The sequence below is a fragment of the Myotis nattereri genome (assembly GCF_964212035.1).
Source record: "Myotis nattereri genome assembly, chromosome: 15".
NCBI lineage: Eukaryota > Metazoa > Chordata > Mammalia > Chiroptera > Vespertilionidae > Myotis > Myotis nattereri.
In genome coordinates, this window is record NC_138090.1 from 50,684,772 (window position 1) to 50,702,470 (window position 17,699).

At 52.6% G+C, this 17,699-nt stretch overlaps 1 protein-coding gene across 1 annotated transcript in view; it reads right to left on the minus strand.

Annotated features, from left to right (window-relative positions):
- Nucleotides 1-1,522: 1,522 nt before the first annotated feature.
- LOC308530664 (uncharacterized protein) overlaps nt 1,523-17,699 on the minus strand; it is a gene marked incomplete at both ends in the record, with an annotated part of 46,131 nt that continues 29,954 nt past the window's right edge. The window contains 6 exons of the mRNA XM_081107360.1: nt 1,523-1,678; nt 2,490-2,623; nt 4,283-4,542; nt 5,528-5,687; nt 8,281-8,359; nt 12,854-12,978. Of these exons, the coding sequence (XP_080963486.1) occupies nt 1,523-1,678; nt 2,490-2,623; nt 4,283-4,542; nt 5,528-5,687; nt 8,281-8,359; nt 12,854-12,978 (914 nt within the window). The remainder of the gene's footprint in view (nt 1,679-2,489; nt 2,624-4,282; nt 4,543-5,527; nt 5,688-8,280; nt 8,360-12,853; nt 12,979-17,699) is intronic.

Here is a 17,699-nt window from a genome sequence, read left to right on the forward strand (position 1 = left end):
CCCGAGCCCAGGTGGGCCCCTGGCCTCCTTTGGGCCCCTCCCTTCTCCATTCCAAGAAAAGGGGGAACTGGGGCGTCACAGAGGTGGGGCTGTTGCCAGGCGCAGGGGCAGGACAGGAGGGTGGGGGAGGCAGGTCGGGGCCTGTGGGAGTCAAGGCTGGGGAATAGGAAATGAGGGCTCCTCTGCCCACCCTTCTCTCTAACCCGCCCCCTATCCCTCCACCCCGAGTGTGTCGGGGACCCCCCAGGGGCCTTGGCATCCAGCTGTGGCACTTACTGGCTGTGTGACCTGGGTCCGATGCCTTCCCAGACCTGAGCCACCTCGGTTTCCTGGCCTGCACAGTCTAGTGGCAGTCCCTGCGTCTTCGGGCTTGTTATCAAGTCGATCTGCTTCCTGTTGGTGCCTCCTCTCTCCTCTAACCAGATGCGGAGCAGGATCGCCAGGTAGGGCCTGGGTTCTGCCCGCAGCCAGCCCTGGCCCCAGACCTCGGTGCTGCCTCTTGCTGCCACGGTGACGTGGGACGGGGGACTCCACCCCAGCGAGGCTCAGTTTCTTCATCTGTGACCTGGAGGGGTGTGTGTGTGTGTGTGTGTGTGTGTGTGTGCGCGGAGGGGGGTGGGGGACAGCCCTGCCTTAGGGGGTTGGATGAGGACTTGAAGAGAGCCAAGGACAGAGGGTTCTCAGCCCCATGTTCCCACGGCTGCCATGCTCACACCTCAAATTCCTCTTCCAGGCACCGCGGACAAGTTCTCTCTGCGCCTCCTGGAGGGGCAGGGAGGACAGACCCCAAGGGGCCGGGCAGGACGATCCGAAGACATGGGCTGGGTCCTCGGGCCTTCCGCGGCCGCACTCCACCCAACCCACAGGCCGCGTCCAGTCGTTAAATAATGTAACGTGTGCTCGGCCCCAGCAGAAGCCAGTTGCCGTGGGCGCGTTGGCGGGAATGTTACACGCATTGGGCATTTCGTTCAATGGTCACGAATTTTGGTTTCACAGGTGTCGCTTGGTATTTTGCAACCAGTGTATTTTTTTTTTGTCCCCCCCTCCTTCAGGTTCTTAGGCGTACGGGCCCTGGAAAAGCTTACGAGCGTTTGGTCCCTGTTCCTGCGGTGTCCGATGGAGAAAAAGGTCCTTTGTTTATATTGTGATAAGTAACTTTTTCTACTCTGTCCCTGTGGGAAATCCCTCCCCATCGGAGATCTCTAGTTCTACACCAGTGAGGAGGGGAACGAATGAGCCCTCCCTTCGTTCTCAACCAGCACGGGGATACCAGACAGACAGACAGACAGACAGAGAGACTCCACCCCTGGGCGAGTTACATTTATTCCAAATGGCCCCACAGGCTCTCCTCCCTGAACCGGGGGCCTTAGGAGGGGACCGGCTGGAGCTGGAGTTCTGGGAAAGGGGATTTCCCAGACCAAGAAGAGTGAGAGCTGGGGTTGACGATGGAGGAGGTGTCGGCCGCGCTCCGGGGGTCCGAGTGGACCCCAAGCTGGGCAAGGGTGGAGGTGGAAGGAGCCAGTCAGTTGTTCTTGATGACCCCCCGGATCCAGTCCACGTATTTGCAGATGTTGGTGTAGACGCCCGGCATGCCTTCTTGGCCACAAGGCCCGACGGACCCCCAGGACACCAGGCCCTGGAGGGCTCCTCCGCACACCAGCGGGCCACCAGAGTCGCCCTGGAAGCAAAAGGGGGGCAAAGGAGCGGGGCATGAATAGGGGAGCAAGCCTGGTGCAGGTGTCCTCTCCCCAGCCCAGGTCTGGGCCCTGAGGACAGTGGCTCCCAACCTGGTGGACAGAAACAGAGCCCAGCCAAGCGCCCCAAGGACAACAGCAATGACTGAACAATAGAGAAGAACAGGCTGTTCCCAGGCGCCAGACACAGGGAAGGTGGGCGGGTGTCCACAAAGGGTAGAGAGTTCCCGCAAGAACAATGGCAGGGGCCCTGGCCAATGAGGGAAGAGAGCGTGGGCGCCACCAAGCAATCGCAGCAAAGGAGGGCGGGACTCCATAAAGAGGTCTCTGAAGGGCAGTAGGCTGGGGCTCTGGCCAGGAGGGTGGGGCAGGGCTCCTCTCTGGAGGCCCCAAGAGGGCAAGGTAAGCAGAATGGGAGGCTGAGAGCACCCCGACCTCCTTTCCTGCCTCCATCCTGGAATCTCACCTGAGCCAGTATCAACCAGAGGAGGACCGTGTGGGGAAGACTCAGAACTGGAGAGGGAGTAGCTTAGCTACGGGAGCACCCCACATTCCGGCTGCTCCTTTACTGTCCCCCATCTCCCTCTCTTCTCTCTGCCCACCCTCCCTCTCTCTGTCCTCCACTCCCTGGCTCTTCCTCCTGTTCTGTCCCCCTCCCCTGGGCTGTGCCTCCCCTTCTTTCCGACCTCATCTTTCTCCCCTCTCCCCTTTCCCTGACTCACCCTCCCCCTGTACCCCCTCCTCCACCCCCTGCTCCCTGTCCCCGGTGGCCAGGCATCACCTGCACCTCCTCACCTGGCAGGCATCCTTTCCCATGTTGCCGCCCGCACACAACATGTTGTCTGTGATTCTCCCAGGGTACACGGCTCGGCAGGTGGCACTGGAGACGATGGCGATGTTGAGGCACTGCAGCTTGTCTGGGAATGGGCCTGGGGGTGGAAGGTGGATGCTGCTGGTTCCCTCAGAGCCCCCCACTTCCCTCCTCTCAAGGAAGCTTGGTCCAAAACTATGCCCCGTCCCCTCCCTGTGACCTCCACTATAATCCTCAAACCTCCAAACTTTAGACGTATGACTTGATGCCATCATGACCCTTGACCCCAGCCCATTGGCCCAGTTCCCGGACCTTTAACCTCTAACTTTGAGTGTCATAATCCTATACCAGCCGTGAGCAAACTACGGCCCGTGGGCCGGATCCAGCCCGTTTGAAATGAATAAAACTAAAAAAAAAAAAGACCGTACCCTTTTATGTAATGATGTTTACTTTGAATTTATATTAGTTCACACAAACACTCCATCCATGCTTTTGTTCCAGCCCTGCGGTCCAGTTTAAGAACCCATTGTGGCCCTCGAGTCAAAAAGTTTGCCCACCCCTGCTCCATACCTCCTGGTCCCTCCAACCTCAGATAGATAGATAGATTAGATAGGTAGATGGATGATAGATAGATAGATGATAGATGATAGATAGATGATAGATGATAGATAGACAGATAGATAGATAGATAGATAGATAGATAGATGAATCCGGACCTGACCTACTCCTTTCGTTTCAGCTACTGTGTAACCTTCGACCTTCAGTCTTATCATCCTTTGATCCCAACTGGACCTCATGTCTTCTGTCTCCTGACCCCCTATTCCTTGTCTTCACCTTAAGCTCCAACTTCAGTTCTGCTTCCTCTAAATCACTGGTCTCTATTCCAAGGTGACCTCTGATCCTAGGTTATTTGAACCCTGGCTCCATGACCCCTAGCCTCTGCCTCCACACTCGAAACTCTATGGCTTCCAATCCCAGATCCATGACCCCTAATCTCCATCCTGAGACTGTGGCCAGCTGCTGCAACAAGTGGGTCCCATGGCCTCAACTCTTCAATGACATTGACCAACCCCTGATCCCATCCTATATAATAAAAGCCTAATATGCTAAGTGTCTGGTTGTCTGGTCGGCCATTCAACCAATCGAAGCTTAATATGCTAATGATATGCTAAGGCTGCTCAACCACTCGCTATGATGTGCACTGACCACCAGGGGGCAGACGCTCTGACCAGTAGGTTAGCTTACTGCTGGGGTCTGGCTGATCAGGACTGGGTACGATGGGCCGGACACGCCCTGGAGCCCTCCTGTGGTCCCTCCCTGGCTGGCCAACCTCCTGTGTCCCTCCCCAGCCCTGATTGTGCACCGGTGGGGTTCCTCGGCCTGGCCTGCACCCTCTCGCAACCCAGGACCGCTCGGGGGATGCCAGAGTGCCAGTTTTGGCCTGATCCCCCAGGCCAGGCTGAGGGACCCCACTGGTGCACGGATTCATGCCCTGGGCCTCTAGTTTATACATATGCCTTTTGCTCCAGTCCAATGATCTCCATCAGCACTCTGACCTCTAATCACATCCTCCCTGACCCAGGGCTTCTGACTCCATCCCCAGCCCCTTAACCGCTTTGACACTCAAGGCCTGCTCCACCATGATCTCCAACCCCAGACTCTAACCCTGATGTTTGACCCTTTCACCCTCCTTCCCCTGAGATGGTGTGACTTGTGGCCTCTCACCCTATACCCAGACTTTTGCCCATTTTGACCCCTGACCCCAGGGCCCGCTTACTCCATGGTCGGTTGGTGGTGCCCCAGCCGGAGATGTGGCATTCCGTGCCAGCTGCTGCACAGGTGGTGGGCAGGGCCAGGGGCTGGACACTGCGGGTCAGGCGGGCGGGGGTGCCCAGCCTCAGAAGCCGCAGGTCATGCTCGTGGCTCCTCCGGGCTCCCTCGTAGCCGGGGTGGGTCACGGAGAAGCCGCTGCGCCGGATCTGTTCCGTCCAGTCCAGGCGGCTGAGGCTGTGTTCCCCCAGGCGCACCCAGTACCTGCTAGGGGTTATGTTGGCTCAGCAGGTGGGCTGCCCTCAGACCCCCAGGCCCTCATGTCATCATCTTGGTCCCTCATTCATTTGCCTGTGGTCTCTAAGGTGCTGTCTCTCAGCCTCTTGGTCTCTATCTCCATCACCCCAGTCCCCACCCCACCCCTGTCCCTGCATCTGTGTCCCCATCTGATTCTCTTAGCTGGTGAGGTGCACAGGGGAAGGGACAGCTGTCAGTCTTCTGACCCCACCTCCTAGGAGGCTGCCTGGACTGCCCACGCTGCCCACCGTGTGACCGCTCTCTGTCCTGCTCGTGCCTCTCCCTGTCCCCACATCTCTCCATCTCTGTGTGTCTGAAACTTCCCTTTCGCATAAAACACAGAGGGTCAGGCCCAGGAAGCCCAATCCTGCCATTTTACAGATGGGATCACTGAGGTTGCACAGAGTGTGTGGGCGTCAGATGTGGGCCCAGGGCCCAGCCTGGGTCAGGGAATGGCTGGGCCTGGTGACAGACGCCATCTAGGGAGGGAGGGGGACTCGAAGAAACCAGAGAAGGTGGGTGGGCAGGTTCCAGGCCCCTCCTCAGCCCCACCCACACCCCAGCCAGCCCTACCTAGGCCCATTGTTTAAAAAGTCCTACTCCCAGCCCTGGCTGGTGTGGCTCAGTGGATAGAGTGTCGGCCTGTGGACTGAAGGGTCCTGGGTTTGATTCTGATCAGGTTGCAAACTTGATCCCCAGTAGAGGGCGTGCAGGAGAAAGCCAATCAATGATTCCCTCTCATCATTGATATTTCTATCTCTCTCTCCCTTTCCCTTCCTCTCTGAAATCAATAAAAATATATTAAAATAAAAAGTCCTAGTCGTCTAACCTCAGAGACTCTTGTGGCAGGACCATTTCCTTTCTCCTTGACACTCCCTCCCCATCACCCTCCTCGGCCCCTCCAGGAAGGGAGCCAGAACGGGGGGCGGGGGGGGGCGGGCGGGGGGGCGCTTACCTGCCGCTGCAGTGAGCAGCTGTGAGGACCCACCTCCGGTCAATGAGGACCCCCCCACAGCGCAGGTTGACACCTTCAAACAGCCCCACCTGCCACGGCTGCGAGTGAGGGTCACACTCCGTGCCGTTATAAATCTTCTCGGAGGCCCCGTGGCTGAGCCCTGAGGGCAGAGGAACGGGCCAGAGAAAGGGGGTCAGAGACCTGCACAGGTTGTGGGTCAGAGACAGGAAGAGAGAGACACGAAGATGCTGAGACACAGAAAGGGACCGAGGCGAGAGGAAGGCAGAGCCAGGCACAGGGAGACACCTAAGGATGTATAGCAAGAGACAGTGCTACACCCAAGAGATAGAGAGAGAGGAAGAGGTAAACAGAGAGAGATGCTGATAGATAGATGATAGGTTAGTTAGATAGATAGATGATAGATTAGATAGGTAGGTAGATAGATGATAGATAGATGGATAGATAGATAATAGAAAGATTAGATAGGTAGGTAGATAGTTGATAGGTAGATGGATAGATAGATAATAGAAAGATTAGATAGGTAGGTAGATAGGTAGATAGATAGATAGGTAGATAGATAGATGATAGATTAGATAGGTAGGTAGATAGATGATAAATTAGATAGGTAGGTAGATAGATGATAGATAGATGAGAGATAATAGATAGATGATAGATAGATAGATAGATAGATAGATAGATAGATAGATAGATAGATAATAGAAAGATTAGATAGGTAGGTATGTAGATAGGTAGATAGATAGATGATAGATTAGATAGGTAAGTAGAAAGATGATAGATAATAGGTAATAGATGATGATGATAGATAGATAGATAGATAGATAGATAGATGATAGATTAGATAGGTAGATAGATGATAGATAGATGAGAGATAATAGAAGATAGATAGGTAGATAGATAGATAGATAGATAGATAGATAGATAGGTAGATAGATGATAGATTAGATAGGTAGATAGATGATAGATAGATGAGAGATAATAGAAGATAGAAGATAGATAGATAGATAGATAGATAGATGATAGATTAGATAGGTAGATAGATGATAGATAGATGAGAGATAATAGAAGATAGAAGATAGATAGATAGATAGATAGATAGATAGATAGAGAACTGAGACTGTGTGGCAGGAAGAGACAGAGGGGAGATGGATGAAAAGGTGCAGGGGAGGTGAGAGGACCCTGGGAGCTGGAGGTGAATGGAGGCCAGAGCTGAGAAGGAGAGACGGGGTCCCCTCGTGGGGGCGGGAGGGACTCACCAATAACACACAGGAGCACAAGGAAGCTGGGCCCCATGGCTGGCCACCTCCAGGTTCTGGGGAGAAGGGGGCATTCTCAGAAATGGCCCTGCCCATGTCCTCCCCCTCTTCCCCCGCTCATCCTCCCCACGTCAGCTCCATGCACGGGGGATGCCCCTTCCTCTCTCCCCCCTCCCCCTCCCCCTCACCTGTGGCTGCCGGCCCCTCCTCACCTGGTCCCTCTGCCTGCCGGGCCCTCCATGTGGCTCTGGCCGGCTCAGCGTGCCTGTGTCTCTGTTATCTGTCTGTCAGCCGACCCGCCGGCCAGCCAGTGCTCCCCCGTCCACCTGGCTTCTCAGCCACCTGTCATGCCGCCCCGCCAGTCCCCCTCCTTCCGTCTGTCCTGTCCGTCTGCCCCAGACTGGCAGCTGACACAGCTTTTAACTCTCTTTGTTCCAGCCCATTCCATTTCCTGGTTGAGGGAAGGGGACCAGGAAGGCACGGGGTGGGGCGCCCTCTAATCCCCTAACAAACGCTTCCTCACTCCAATGGCATGTAATTGAGTTTCAAGGCTACCGGGAGGAAGGGGAGCAGGGGACCGGCCCAAGCAGGCTCTGGGGGACAGACCCCACCCCGCGCCTTCTCCCCTCTTCTCCGAGCCAGCCCTTCCAGCTGACGGCTCCAGGTGATCTGGAACCTGGGTTCTAATCCCCCCCCCCCCGCCCCGTGACGAAGGCTCAGGGAGGGTCCCTCCCCACGAAGTGCAGGGCAAGGGCAGGAGGGTGGACGCCAGAGGCAGGAGGACCGAGGCAGAGAGAAGCTGGGAAAGAGAGGGGGAGGGGAAGGAAGCGATTTCACAAGAGGTGACGGAAGGGACAGGAGAGGGTTTCCACCCAGGGTTCTGTGGAAGTCTGATTCTAACTTTTTATTTACTGATTTGAAAGAGAGAGAGAGAGAGAGAGAGAGAGAGAGAGAGAGAGAGAGGTCTGTTGTCCCATGTATTCAGGCATTCATTGGTTGATTCTTCTATGTGCCCTGACCCGAGATCCAGCTGGCAACTTCGGTATCAGGACGATGCTCTAATCGACTAAGCTACCCGACCAGGGCTCTAACTGAATTTTTTTTTTTTTTTTTTAATTCAGGTCCCTGAGCCTGACCCTAGAGATTCTTTTTTAATATATATATTAAAATATATGTTTCTAACTCTCTATCCTGCTCCCTTCCTGTCTGCAAAAAATCAATAAAATATATATATATTTTTAAAATAGGGTTGTTTTAAATATATCTTTATTGATTTCAGAGAGGGAGGGAGGGAGAGATAGAAATATCGATGTGCTGCCTCCTGCACGTCCCCCACTGGGGATGGAGCCCACAGTCCAGACGTGCCTGTACCCTGACCGGGAATCAAACCAGCAACTTTTCATTGCACGGGATGATGTCCAACCAACTGAGCCACGCCGGCCAGGGCTCTGAATTCGTTCCCAGCCAGAACTCCAGTACCGAGGTTGCTGAACGGAGGAGGCTGGGTCTGGCGCCCCCAGTCTGACACCTGGTGTGGTTTCAGCGCCAACAGATGGTCCTGTGTGGTGGTTAAGGGAAACAGACTCCGGGGAGATGACACAACTCGCCCTAATTGGCGAATGAAATAAATTATTGTGTCGACTACATTGCACAATTCAACTGGGACTGGTCACCTGTCAGATGTGCAGCAGTCACAGGTACGGTCCTGAACAGCACAGATCCAGATCCGACGGAAGTTCCTTGAAGTTAAGATCTGTATCGTAGTCTTCCTGCTCTCTTTTACAAATAATAGCCATCTCTCTCTCTCTTTATATATATATACTAGAGGCCTGGTGCATGAAATTCATGCACAGGTAGGGTTCCTAGGCCTGGCTGGCCATCAGGGCTGATCTGTGGGGTGACTAGCGGGATGATGGGGGGGTGGGGGCCTGCTGGCACCCGCCTTGGCTGGCCTGGGGCCTGTGGGCTGGGGGCAGCTCCTGCAATGAGTGCCTGCCCCCTGGTGGTCAGTGCATGTCATAGTGACTGGTTGTTCCACTGTTCAGTCGATTTGCATATTAGGCTTTTATTATATAGGATATATATTATTTGCATTTTAATTTTTTCCATTTTAATTTTTCAGTTACAGTTAATTGTCCATCAGTAGGTGACTAGATAAAGAAGACATGAGACAGTTACACAATTGGGGAATATTAATTGGCCATGAAAAAGGATGAAGGCATCATTTGTGACAACATGGATGGACCTGGAGGGTGTGATGCTACATGAAATAAGTCAGAGAAAGTTAATTTCTTTATTGTAAAAATGTGCAGCGCTGACTTCAATGACAGAATCTTTTTTTCCCTTAGATGTGAAGAAATATCAGCTGCAACTTTAAAAAATATATATCTATATTATTGATTTTTCACAGAGAAGAAGGGAGAGGGATAGAGTTAGAAACATCGATGAGAGAGAAACATCCATCAGCTGCCTCCTGCACACCCCCTCCTGGGGATGTGCCCGCAACCAAGGTACATGCCCTTGACCGGAACCGAACCCGGGACCCTTCAGTCCTCAGGCCGACGCTCTATCCACTGAGCCAAACTGGGCAGGGCTTGATGCTACAACTTTTGTGTATCTTTCCACCTCTCTCTCTCTCTCTCGATTCACTGCTCGTTCATTTCTTCAGTCAGTCACTCAGCAAACAATCTGAGGTGCCGGCCTGCCTGATGCTCCCTGCTGGGTGATGCTGGGACCACAGCGTGAGTCAGAACTAAGCTCGTCCTACCAGCCTGTCTTCCTACCATCCTTCCCAGCAACCCTCCTCCATGGAGGTCTGCTCCCTGCGAGTCCCCTGCAGCCACACTCTCTCTGGGTTTCCACAGACTTCCATGTTGAGCAACCCTGCGGTCACCGGCCTGTCCGGTCCTCACTCAGGTTTTCCACGGCATTCCCTGGGCCGGCTGCTCCCCTCCCGGCTTCCGGAGGCCACGCGTTCCTGGTTTTCCTCCTCCTCTGTTGGCTCTCCTTCCTGTCCTCCGGCATGAATAGGCCCTTTTTCCTTCACAGGTGTCTGGACAAACAAGGGTGTTCCCAGGCCCCGGTCCTAAGCCTGCATATACCTGACAGTCTCACCTGCCACCTGTCCCCGGAGCAGGTTGGTTCTCGGGCCTCTCCCTGGCTCCAGGCTTGTGCCTCCAACAGCTTCCTGAATGACCCAGACCAAGCTCACCGCCTGTCCCCATTGATCTGCGAGCTAAACATCTGTCGGCTGCCTCCAGCATGCCCCCTTACAGGGGATGGAGCCCACAACCCAGGCATGTGCCCTGCCCAGGAATCAAACCCGCAACCTTTCGTTGCACAGGGCGCTGCCCAGACATCTGAGCCACACCGGCCAGGGCTCTGAATTCGTTCCCACCCAGAACTCAAGCAGCAGGTCCAGTCTGACTCCCACAGTCTAACACCGGGTGGTGTTTCACCACCAACAGGTCTGAGACGTGTTCCCAGCCCCAACTCTGCCTGTGCGGGTGTCCCACCATCCAAGCCGTCCCCTGGTTCAGACCCTCAGGAGACTGACCTTATCCAGGGCCAGGTTTCCTTTCCTTCTTTCTTTCTTTTCTAAAAACTATTTTTAAAATATATTTTTTATTGATTTCAGGGAGGAAGGGAGGAGAGAGAGACAGAAGCATCAAGGATGATGGAGAACCATTGATCGTCTGCCTCCTGCACACCCACCCACTACTGGGGACTGAACTCGCAACCCGGGCATGTGCCCTTGACCGGGATTGAACCCAGACCCTGCAGTTTGCAGGCTGGCGCTCTGTCCACTGAGCCAGACCAGCTGGGGCCAAGTTCCCTTTATTTCTGCTGAGACTTCCATTCAGCTCCCAGGATGGCCTCAACTGCCCGTTCGCTCCCTGTCCCTGAAATCTCTCTCCTGAGCTCCTGGAGTCTCCGTCCCTTTTGCTTCCAAGAAGCCCGACGGGGGGTCTCCTACCTCCTCAACCCTCCCACAACCTGCCTGCTCCTCGCATCTTATCATTGAACTTGTTAGAATCAAAGCTTGGGTTTCAAGCCCATGGTCCTCTGTGACATTATCCTGTATAATAAAGAGGTGATATGTAAATTAACCCTCACGCCCTCACAAGGTGGCTGCCTATGACCAGGCCAGCAGGGGTGTTAGGGAGGGACAACCAAATGACTGAACAGCAGGCTGTGTGGGGCGACCAGGCTGATGGGGGGGGGTGGGCCATGAGGGGCGACCAGGCTGGCAGGGGGTGCAGTTGAAGGTGACCAGGCCGGCAGGGGGGCATTTAGGGGTGACCAGGCAGGCAGGCAGGTGAGCGATTAGGAGCCAGCGATCCAGGATTGTGAGAGGGATGTCCAACTGCCAGGATTGGGCCTAAACTGGCAGTTGGATGTCCCCTGAGGGGTCCCGGATTGGAGAGGGTGCAGGCTGGGCTGAGGTCCCCCTGCCCCCCGCCCCAGTGCATGAATTTCGTGCACCGGGCCTCTAGTAATTTATAATAAGAAATATATGTTTGATTTTCATTTCCAATTCTGGCACAGAGCCCCTAAAACCCTTTGCACGCATGTCATACTGACATGCAGCCCACAATGAATATTTTTGCGACCCAGCCAATATAATGTTATGTAAGAAACATTTTAATAAAAATTTCATAACTTAATTTTTACAATATCCTGTTATACATAATGACTAATAATGAACTATAACGTTCGCTAATGACTGGTGATTATAATCGTGTTGCATTCATTTCCCTTACGTGTCTTACACGCAGGCACACCATTTCTCTCCACTAATACCAGCAGCGAATATTCTAGCAGCCGATGGCCACGTCATCAGTCTTGGACTGACTTGTTTGGTGTGGGCAACAGGAAATATTTCGCTTTCGGAGAACAAGAAAAATAGGTTCATTTGCGTGACGCGTATTAATCTGTGCAGTGATTCAGTGTCTGGTAAGTTAATGTTCAAGAAAAGATATTAATTTTTATTAAAATGTTCTATTATTTTATGTTAACGACGACTCATTTATTCCAGCCCTTTGCATTCAGCACGTCTCTATCGAAATAAACCTACGTGTCTATGAAAATTGAAGCTTCTGTTTTTTTGCGGTCCCACAGACACTTACACCTTGTTCGTTTGGCCCGTGTTAGCCTTTAAGTCTGACATGCTTGCCTAAGCGTTTCCTAAGTCAAGCGACCATAAAGGTATCTCTTGTCCGGTGGATGGGGTGACGTTGGGAAAGCACCTGAGGATGGGGGCTGGATGCCAGGGGAACCAACCATGGGATCAGAGGGTTGGAACTTCCAGGGAAGGGATAGGGCTGGAGGTTGAACCAGTCACTGAGGGCTGATGCTCAACCAGCTCAATCTCGCTCCATAACACCTGGGAGGAGAGGCTGAGAGCTCCCGGGGCGGTGACCATGTGGGGATTTGGGGGGGCGGGGGAGAACGTCCTTTCCCCACACCTGGCCCCCTGTATCTCTTCCATCTGGCTGCTCTTGAGTCATATCCTTTGACAACAAACCGGTGACCCAGTAAGTCAGACGCTCCCCTGAGTCCTGTGAGCTGCTCTAGCCAGTGAACGGAACCCGAGGAGGGGGTTCTTGGACACTCAGATCTGCAACAACCTGGACATGGATTGGCATCTGAGTTGGGGCGGGGTATGGGGGGGGCAGTCTTGTAGGACTGAGCCTTCACCTGGCGGGATCCCACTCTCTCCTGGTAGGCAGTGTCGGACTTGAGTTTCGACTGTAGGACCCCCACCCGGTGTCCGAGAATTGCTTGGCCACGTTGGGGAACCCCATCCCACACCCAGTTGGAATCGGGTGCGGAGCCCAATGACCCCCGTGGGGGGAAGTACAGGAATGTGTCTCCATGGACCCGGATGGATTCAACTCGCTGATGAAGTGTCCTTCGTCTAGGGGGACACTTGTGTGCACTGGGGGGGCTGACGTAACCCCAGTGGGGGCCTTGGGGGCGTAAAATGGGCCTTCCTGCTGGGCTAGTGTCTACAAGTGTTGCCCGTGGACACCCCTCAGACACCCCTCACTCCTTGCTGTTCAGTCTCCTTCCCAGTGTTGTCCACCAGCTTCCCAAATCCTCCCAGCCCGGTCCCCACGGTGATGAAAATTCCCCCGGGGCGGAAACTGGAAAAGATCCCTTGATTTCGAAATCCTGGGAGAGGGAGGGGAAGGAAAAGCTGAGAAGCCTGGAAGCCAGGCCACCTGGCTGGCCTTCCTGATGTGAAGGTGTGGGCAGTCTCCGGCTCAGGGATGTCATTTTCTGTTCCACAGGACAGATCTGGGCGGCCACCTCTCTTCTCTTCTCTTCTCTTCTCTTCTCTTCTCTTCTCTTCTCTTCTCTTCTTCTCTCTCTCTCTCTCTCTCTCTCTCTCTCTCTCTCTCCTCCCCCCTCTCTCCTCTCTCTCTCTCTCTCTTCTCCCCCCTCTCTCCTCTCTCTCTCTCTCTCTTCTCCCCCCCCCCCCTCTCTCTCTCTCTCTCTCTCATCCCTGGCTGTCACCCAAGGGACTGGCTCTGGCCCTGGCAGCCATGGAGACGTCGCATCATAACAATTCTATCAAGAGGAGCCACAGTGCCAAGGACACCTGCCACTTAGTGAGCCCTCGCTCGGAACCCGGTGTTCTTCCCAGAGCTGCTCACATGCCAACACCGTGATCTCCCGAGAGCCCTCGGCAGCACCTTCTGCTTTTAAGAACGTTTGTGTCTCTCTTTAGCTGGGTCCTCATCCTCGAGTGGGGGCAGTTGAACGGGCGATCCCGGCAAGGGCCTCCTCGTGCCCCTCATCTCATTCCCGTGGATCCCCCTTCCCGTCTGCTATTTTAAAAAATCGATTGAGCGAGGGGGAGGGAGAGACAGGACTTGTTGTTCCAGTCGGGCATTCACTGCTTGACTCTGGTATGTGCCCTGATGGAGGTGTGTGTGTGTGTGTGTGTGTGTGTGTGTGTGTGTGTGGGCGGGGGGGGGGGTGGTGTTAAACGGGTTAAACCCACAACGTTGGCACATGGGGACCAGCCACCTGTGCGACCTGGCCAGGACGGCTGTTCTCTTTATCACTGTGTATCTTTTGCCATTATCTCTGTTGTGTATCCTCTGCTATTCTTACTGCTGTGTATCTTTTGCCTTGATCTCTATTGTGCATCCTCGGCTGCTGTTTTTATTATTGTCTCCTTTGCGATGATCTTTGTTATTGTAGATCCTTGTTGCTGTCTCTGTGTCTCTTTTGTTATCGTGTTTATTCGCTTTAAAAAAAAATGGAGATGAGCCCTTAGACCAGTGATGGCGAACCTATGACACGCGTGTCAGAGGTGACACGCGAACTCATTTTTTGGGTTGATTTTTCTTCGTTAAATGGCATTTAAATATATAATATAAATACCAAAAAATATAAGTCTTTGTTTTACTATGGTTGCAAATATCAAAAAATTTCTCTATGTGGCACGGCACCGGAGTTAAGTTAGGGTTTTTCAAAATGCTGACACGCCGAGCTCAAAAGGTTCGCCGTCACTGCGCTAGACTGAGGTTGAGGGAAGTAATTGCTATGTTTTCTGCTAAAAACAAAAACAAACAAACAAACCCTGGCTGGGTTGCTCGGTTGGTTAGGGCATCCTCTGGATATGCCAAGATGGAGGGTTTCATCCTAGATCAGGGCACAGACAACCAATAAAGAAATAAGAAAGTGGTACAATGAATGCTTCTCTCTGTAAAATCAAACGTTTTTGTTTCTTTTCTTGTAAAATCCATTTAAAAAAAAAAACATTTCAAAATGAAAACAAAACAAAACAAAAACACCTACCATTAAAAAAAATTCATGGCCGGCGTGGCTCAGTGGTTGAGCGTCAGCCTAGGAACCAGGTCACGGTTCCATTCCCAGTCAGGGCACATGCCCGGGTTGTGGGCTCAATCTCCAGTGTGGGGTGTGCAGGAGGCAGCCGATCAATGATTCTCTGTCATCATTGATGTTTCTCTCTCTCTCTCCCTCTTCCTTCCTCTCTGAAACCAATAAAAACTTTTTTTAAAAAATTTAAGAAGAAACTCGCATGTCAAAAGAAACATTCCAGGTGAACAGTTCATTGGCATTTACATTCTCAATGTAGATTTTCTTAGTATATGTCATAACAGCTTGCATATTGTTTGGTGTGCAACGTCTCCTTGCCAGACCGCGCTATTTAAAATAGCAGCTCCAGCCCTGGCTGGTTTGGCTCAGTGGATCGAGTGTTGGCCTGCGGATTGAAGGTTCCTGGGTCCAATTTTGGTTGCAGGCTCGATCCCCAGTCGGGGGCGTGCAGGAGACAGACAATCAATGATTCTCTCTCATCATTGATGTTTCTATCTCTCCCTTCCTCTTTGAAATCAAATATATATATATATATATATATATATATATATATATATATATATATATATATATATATATTAGCAGCTCCATGCACTCCATCATAACTTTCTATCCTTCCACCCTGCTCTTTTAAAAAAAATTATTATTACTTTTTTTAATCAGAGAGGGAGAGGGAGAGATAAAAGATTCAATGATGAATCATTGATCAGCTGCCTCCTGCACGCCCCCCACTGGGGATCGAGCCCACAACCCAGGCATGTGCCCTTGGCCGGAATCGAACCCAGGACCTTTCAGTCCGCAGGCCTATGCTCTATCCACTGAGCCAAACTGGCTAGGGCTCATCCTGCTTTCTTTTTTCTTGCCACCTGACCATCTCTTTCTTTATTCATCTTCTTTATCATGCATCTCCCCACAAAAAAAATGTGAGCTCTACAAGAGTGGAAGTTTCTGCCTGTTTAATTCGCCCGTGCCTACAAAAGTGCCTGGCTTAGGCTAGGCCCCGACATGTAAGTAAACAAAGCTGTATTTGCCCGACACGCAGGGCCAGCACTGCACAAGCGTGTGCAGAGAGAAATAAATGCAACGCCTTCCGGACACTCGGCAAAGGGGTAGCTGTTGCCACCCAAGGTAACATTTTACAGGGAATCGTGCCAACAATGGCAGTAAGTCCTCTGCAGTTATCCTCACACCGTGCTGTGAGGAACGAGGAGGAGCCCTGTTTCGCAGGGGAGAAGAGAGGCGGGGACTTTCCGGACTTGCTCAGCGCAGGGACTCCGGTGGTCCGCGCATTCGACCCCTGTGAGCTGGGGTCATGGGCAAAGGTGTGACCACAGCAGGGGGCATTCAAGGAGGGTGTCCCTGGAGGAGACAGACGGACGGGATCTGCGATGGACAGTGGGGTCCGGGCATGGAGACCCCCTGGGGATACTGAACCCCGTCAATCTATATTCTAGAGTGGGCTCGGGGATTGAGAGATAGGAAATATTGCCAGGGGGTCAGACGTTGACAGAACATGGGAGGCGGCAGGGATGGGACATTTGGGAGGTCCAGAACCACCTGAGAACGAGCCGTTAGGAGGTCCAGGTTAGCGGTGATGTCATGCAGAAGGGCACCGCGCCGTAGATTGTGGGCACAAGAGAATGTTTTCGGAATGAAATGTCATGGGCGTCTAGAACCTTCTTGAGTACAAAACATAGAAGGATCTAAAATATTGGCAAGGAAAAGACTTTGTATGCCTATAGGCCAGGGATGGCGAACCTTTTGAGCTTGGCGTGTCAGTATTTTGAAAAACCCTAACTTAACTCTGGTGCCGTGTCACATATAGAAATTTTTTGATATTTGCAACCATAGTAAAACAAAGACTTATATTTTTGATATTTATTTTATATATTTAAATGCCATTTAACAAAGAAAAATCAACCAAAAAAAAAAATGAGTTCGCGTGTCACCTCTGACACGCGTGTCATAGGTTCGCCATCACTGCTATATGCATAACCTATGGACACAGACAATAGGGTGGTGAAGGCCTGGGGCGGGCTGGAGGGGGTCAATGAGGGGAAAAAGGGGACCTATGTAATACTTTCAACAATAAAGAATTATTTTTTAAAAGCACAGAAGAATCCTATATCATAAAAGGCTAATATGCAAATCAACTGAATGGCAGAACGACCGGTTGCTATGATGCACACCGACCACCGGGGGGCAGACGCTCAATGCAGGAGCTGCCCCCTGGTGGTCAGTGCACTCCCACAGGAGGAGCATCACTCAGCCAGAAGCCGGGCTGACGGCTGGTGAGTGCATTGGCGGTGGTAGGAGCCTCTCCCACCTCCGTGGCAGTCGGACATCCCCCCAAGGGCTCCCGGACTGCAAGAGGGCATAGGCCACGCTGAGGGACATGCCCCCACCCCCCAAGTGCACGAATTTCGTGCACCAGGCCTCTAGTATAAAATAAAATATTGGCAATGAGTACCTGGAGGGGTATAGAATATTTCCAAAAATGGTACATTCATGGGGCATGGAATATCACTGGAATGGGCTGGAGGTACCTACATGTTCCACAGACAGAACATTTAGATCAGTGGTTCCCAACCTTCCTCATGCCGCGGCCCTTTAATCCAGTTCCTCATGCTGTGGTGACCCCCAATTTCATGGTGACAAATTGAACATCATGAAAGCATAGGGATTCATCACAAAAACAATATGCAATTATATATGTGTTTTCCGATGGTCTTAGGCGACCCCTGTGAAAGGGTCATTCGACCCCCAAAGGGGTCACGGCCCACAGGTGGAGAACCGCTGATTTAGATGGTGATCTAGGTGGACGCTGACCCAGTTGGGAGACCCGGAACGTATGCGGGTTGGGACTCTCGGGGGGGACTGGGGTGTTTCAGGGATCCAACGCCCGGTAGACCGTGATGCCGACGGGGACCGAGTGCTTTGGAAACACGGAATGTCATCCCCGGGGTGCGACACGCCAGGGACACGGATCGCAGACTCAAGTGGGGCGCCCTGGGAGGGGCCGGGGAGGGCAGGGCAGGCTG